This window comes from Gavialis gangeticus, unplaced genomic scaffold, assembly GCF_001723915.1.
Source record: "Gavialis gangeticus isolate Ggan-Ray unplaced genomic scaffold, GavGan_comp1, whole genome shotgun sequence".
Classification (NCBI taxonomy): Eukaryota; Metazoa; Chordata; order Crocodylia; family Gavialidae; genus Gavialis; species Gavialis gangeticus.
The window spans coordinates 72461926-72467723 of record NW_017729025.1 but is presented as its reverse complement, the minus strand read 5'-3'; the positions used below and the strand labels follow the sequence as shown (position 1 = coordinate 72467723).

Below are 5798 nucleotides of genomic sequence, written 5' to 3'. Positions count from 1 at the left end.
CTTTACTTTTCTTCCTTTCCTGGTGAAGGAAACTACTTTGAGCCAAAAGTACTTAGCAAGGCCCAGCCTGTTCCTTCCCTTAGGTTTCCCTTATGCGGCTATATAAACCTCAGTTCTCTCAGTGACTGATCTAGCACAAACTAGACAGCATTTTACAGGCTGATGTCTTGTGCATCCCAAGAAATAATGCACCAGCAGTTTGGGAGATGGGCATCTCCTAAGAGTTTGGCTTTGGGAAGTCTTGCATTTTGACAGGAGGGCTGAAACAGGGAAGTATTTAAAATGGGGTGGAAAAGAGGAAAGGAAATTTCACAGAAGCCAACATCCACTCTGTAGCATTTCTAAGGTCTGCTAAATGAAAGAACTCTACAAAAATGTATATATCCAGATACAAAGCATCTTTGATGTACAGGAACTTTTGATGTGAATCCCAGAAAGAATATGGGGTCATATCAGTTAGAAAGGGAAACATCCTACTGGATTTCTTTTCAATATGGTTCTTCTGAGCAATCTCTGATGCACTAGACCTTTTATGTACTCTGTGGGAAGTGTAAGGACAGCCTGTTTCCTTCTAACTCTCATAAAATATGGCAGGCTTTTTCTCAACACAAAATATCTTTTTAGATATTTCTTTCGAGTTTAGTTTAGTAGCTCAGTTGAGAAGTATTACTTTTAGGGGTGCTTTCTACATGTGGTGATTAGAAGTAGTGCTTTGAGCGACAGTGACTTCCTTAATTTTCCTGCTTTTCAGCAGAAAATATTTTAATGAAATATTGTGTTTACTTGGTGTACAAGATGAATATGTGTAAATTATGGTGGATAGCATTCACGTATACAACATGAAATTATTTCATAGATAGTAACACTCATTGAAGAAGGGGGATACAATGGATTACAGAGACCTTCACTCCTCTGCAGTTGGTTCACGTAAAGGCCAGTTGGGAGAGAGCAAAGGTCATTATATCACTCAAAACTCTAACATTTTGCTAATTTCCACCCTCTGCAGCCTCCACAAGGAGGCTGTCACCTTGCATTTAACTGTGCTTTTCTTCCTACAGGGAAGTGGTTGCTGTGGTGCTCCTCAGAGACTAAGTTGAGATGTTGGTGAGGTGCAGCAATGTGAATGGTACCTCTTCTCTCAAGTTCATATTTACTGGCCTTGTAATTTAGCACTCCTCAAAAATGCTATAGTCCTTTAATTATTATTTTGGGGTCTAGGATTATCTGTTTTTTTCTTGTTCTTACCATCTCTAATTTTTACATCTCCTTTATTCACAAAGCTTCTTACAACTAACTAGCAGTTACTCCTAGCTGTAGTGGGGTAAACTATATAGACCTTTAAAAATAGAACAGCGTTTTATTTTCTTTGTACTATAGTTGAAATTTGGTATAATTATTTTGAAGAAAGAGCATTTAAATGCATATTCATTAGAGAACAGATGACTGTTTTCTTATGTAGAATAGTCCATTTTCCCTTAATGTGTTTTTCAGTATGTTTTTTGTTATTGGTCTGTTAGTAAGAAGTTTTTTAAGCTTAGTAAAACTGACCTTATTCTAGTTAACCATTATCTCTTGTTTTTTTCAAATGGCAAACCACACTAATAGCTACTAAAATAATCTAAGATAATACCCTTTTTTACTGTTTTAGGGACGGGAATTCAAGAATTGTTCTTCAAGATAAGTTGCTGCTGCTACAGCCTTCCTTCTTAGTGTGCTGTTGAAGATCTCACTTGAAGTGTTCTTCTGAAGAAACCAACAAGGATAGGAGTACTTTTTTCTTTTAAAAAATGTTTAAAATACAACAGTGTGTAACAGCTAACAGGATACCCAAGAAAAGACCATATATGTGTGATCTCTGCTACAAACAGTTTGAAACGCCTTCCAAATTAGCTAGGCATTATCTTATACACACTGGTCAAAAGCCTTTTGAATGTCACGTGTGTCATAAAACTTTTAGGCAGCTAGTCCATCTGGAGAGACACCAGCTAACCCATAAACTGCCTTTCAAATGTAATGTTTGTCTTAGAAAATTCAAGAACTTGATCACGTTTTTAAAGCATCAGCAGCTTCATAATGAAAACTACCAGAGTAATATTAAGCAAACAAAAAAATCAGTGGATACCAAGCAAGATAGGCTGGTGTACGGGAAGTCTAGATATTCCATTTGCCAAAAATCATTTGCAACAGAAGAGAGGTGGATGCTACATCAGTGCACAAAATCAGATCATCTGCGTAGTGCCAGGAGGAGGAAAAAAACTCATATGTGTGAAACCTGTAACAAGATGTTTCCATCACAATCTAAGCTAGAAAGACACTTGCTTATTCACACTGGCCAGAAACCTTTTACGTGCTCCTTGTGTGGTAAATCTTTCAGACAGTCAGCCCATCTGAAAATCCATCAGCTCACACACACAGAAGAGAGGCCTTTTCAGTGTTGTTTTTGTCAGAAGGGGTTTAAGATACAGAGCAAACTCCTGAAGCACAAGCAACTCCATGCCAAAAATAAGACTTTTTCGAGTACCCTTTATAAAGCAAAGAGTCCTAAATACCCCAGGCTACAGAACCTGCTGGAAAGGAAAAAGGATAATGTTGAGAGTGTTAATGCTGATGAGTCCCAGGAGACTGACCCGCTAGATGTTTACTCCATTTATATTGTACCTTTTCAGTGCCCTGTGTGTGAGCAGTGTTTTGAAACGGAGCACATTCTAAATTTGCACAAATGTTTTTACCCCAAAGATGGCAGGAATTCAAACAGTGGCATGGCAGCCTACAAGCACAGAACTAGCATTAAAAGTAAAATCCTGATGAAGCTTAAGTGTACTGGAGAAAAGGCACTGGATTCTTCTCTGTCTGACAGAAAAATAATGAAAACAAGTCACTTTAAAAGTCATGACCTGGTTGCTGCAAGCGAACAGTGTTCTGATCAGAATGCTTCTAAAGCTTCTAGGAACTATCACAGCAAGCTTGTCATGCATAAGACAATTAGCAATAAAAAGAAAAGAACATTTACTGTGCCATTACCCTGGCAAGAACACCTGCAAACCCACAAATTAGGTATTAATTTAAAAAGTATGCTTACTGGCGAAAGCATGTTAAACATGGATGATTCAGTGCATAATAAAGATGGTTCTTTTTATGGTTCATCAGATGATGGTTTCTTTGATAATCCAGAAGTACTTCACTGTGCTTTTTCAGCTCCCACTGAAAATATCCATAGTAGACACAAAGTGTGTAAATGTGACAGATGTGAAAAAATCTTTCCTTCTTCATCCAAGCTTCAAAGACATTATCTGATTCACACGGGACAGAAGCCCTTTGCCTGTAATGTTTGTGGGAAGACATTTAGACAGTCAGCTCACTTAAAAAGACATCAGCTCACCCATACTGAAAAGAGACCATATAAAAGCCCTGTTTGCCAGGTGGGATTTGAAAATCTGAACAAACTTTTCAATCATCAGGGAGATCACATTGAATTTAAGTCTTCTCAGCCTGTGGGTTATTCCCAAAAACCTTCACAGGTATCTGGCTTTCAAGAATTTGAGCTGATGCAGCCAAACCAAGCAGCTGAAATCAAAGTTGAGGTAGAGTCTGGGGACTTGGTTCTTGATACCAGCAATAGACACACACAGCCATATTTGTGTAGCAAATCAGTAGAAACAGAGGAAAGCCACTATAGTCACTGGTATGATTTTTCTGGGAGTACAGAAGAAAGTGAAGCTGTTAAGATGTTGTATCAATGCAGTGTCTGCTTTAAAACTTCTAAGTCACCTTCAAAACTTGAAAGACACTATTTAATGCATGCTGGATAGAAGCCATTTGAATGTTCAGTTTGTGGTAAAACTTTCAGACAGGCCTTGCGTTTGAAAAGGCATCACCTTACTCACTTTAAAAAGAGATCATGAAGATGCAATGTTGACCGGCGCTCCACTGAGAGGAATAACAACTGCCATGGGGTATTTTGTGTTGAATAGAAAGGGATGGTGTCTGGTGAAATGATGTTGTTAAAGTATGAAGTGTCTAGATTACATAATTATTAAAAGTCTGAAATTAGGTTGAATGTTTTATTGAAAGAGGCTACTACTTATGGCTATTATCTCATGAAAGGTTAATTTCCTTACTTTTAGGGTGTCCATTGAGTATATTCTGTGATGAAAATGAGCAGATTGTAGAAGATTCTAGTGGATTTAAAAATAAGTTTATAAATACGCATGGCTATTGCATTGACCATGTTACAGGAAATCTGTAGTGCAGTATAAATCACAAGTGTTAAAGGTTGTGCCTCTTCCCGTATCTAGACTTAGTATTTCATGACAATGTGCTGTCTGACTAAACCTAACAAAAAGCAAAGGCCAAAAGGCTGTCCTCAGAGTATATAAAAAGGCCCCCTTTAATTTGGTGTTACCACCTCCATGTATATTGCAAATATAGGATGCATGCTGCACCTGATTGGTGCCTTATTTTCATGTTCTTGTTTCTTCTACAGACAAGGTGATGCCAGAAGAAGCAGGCAAGCGCTAGATAAAGCAGAAGTAGAGAGGAAATTCTAGAGAGAAAAATGATTTTTACATTAGTAATATAAGGTTAATGGAGAAAAATGCTATTTACTTTATTTGTGAAGTGCTTTGAAATCTGTTGATGGACAGCAGTATATAAAATCTAGGTTTCTTATTTATTGTTATATTATTAAACAAATATACATTAAAATTGCAAAGTTTGTTTGAATCTATTCAACGTTGTACAACCTTGCTGGGGTCACCTGACCCCAGTTGTCTTTCCTGCTTGGTGCAGGCGGGGCTGGACTCTGATCTTCCAAGGTCCCTTCCAGCCTCACAATCTATGAACCTATGAAACTTCATTTGCTTCTAACTGGCCTTCTGGTCATTCCACGTAATACTCAAGTATTTTTCAAGGGAAGTGGATAACTTAGCTCCCAGTTTTATTCAGGTTGCAATGTTCTTAATAGTTTTTTCTCTCCATTTTTATACCCTATAGTCTTTGGTCTGTCAAAAGGAATTTTGCAGGACAGCCTCTTTGTTTCCCAGTGATACTGCAGTACAAATTAAGGAAATATTCCTTATGGTGGGATAAGATGGTAAGTGACAACATTATCAGGAAGTTGTATCCCTTTATATGGGACTGCAGGGGACAGCTAATTCAACTCAAGTAGATCCATTTTTGCATTAATAAAACCTGCAGAAGCAGTCTGAAATTTCTGACTCCTATGCCCCTTGTGCTGGTAGAATGGATGAAAAATTGATGCATTGGTTAAACAGACTAAGGAAACTATTTAGCATAAATAAAAATAAAGTTAGGGTTTGTTCTTCCTTTAAAAAAAGTTGCCTTCTGCTATGTTTTTATTTGCTTATGTGACTTTTGAAGTTGAAATATAAAGTTTCCAACTATATCCTAACTAACACAAAAATTATAAGATTAAACCTGTTTAAATCTATCCAGAATTATTATTTTTTAAATCTTTGGACTGATTTTTGCAGTCTATCAAGTAGCTAACATATATTGCAGTGGCATAAGCTGTGTTTGGTATGACTGAAGTGAGGTTATTTTTTTGTCCCCATCCTGAAATGATCTCCCAGTTTGGGAGAGAATAAAATTAAAAAGACAATGTGAAACACTCAGTTGCTGGTATTTTTATATAAGAATGTTCCATTAACTCTAAGAATCACTATTGGTTATATATTTAAATTCTTTCTCCATATTCCTTTTATATTGTTTTGTTAAAAGACTATTATATCAAATGTTTTGAAGGTGTGCTGTAGAGCTCTTTTGAAGTATGTACAATA

General features: G+C 36.9%; 1 protein-coding gene across 1 annotated transcript; it reads left to right on the top strand.

Annotated features, from left to right (window-relative positions):
- Positions 1–6: 6 nt before the first annotated feature.
- ZNF770 (zinc finger protein 770) lies at positions 7–4711 on the top strand. Its single transcript, XM_019518941.1, has 2 exons — positions 7–1126; positions 1649–4711. The coding sequence occupies exon 2, from the start codon at positions 1788–1790 to the stop codon at positions 3807–3809; it is 2022 nt and encodes a 673-aa protein (XP_019374486.1). The 5' UTR covers positions 7–1126; positions 1649–1787; the 3' UTR covers positions 3810–4711.
- Positions 4712–5798: the final 1087 nt, after the last annotated feature.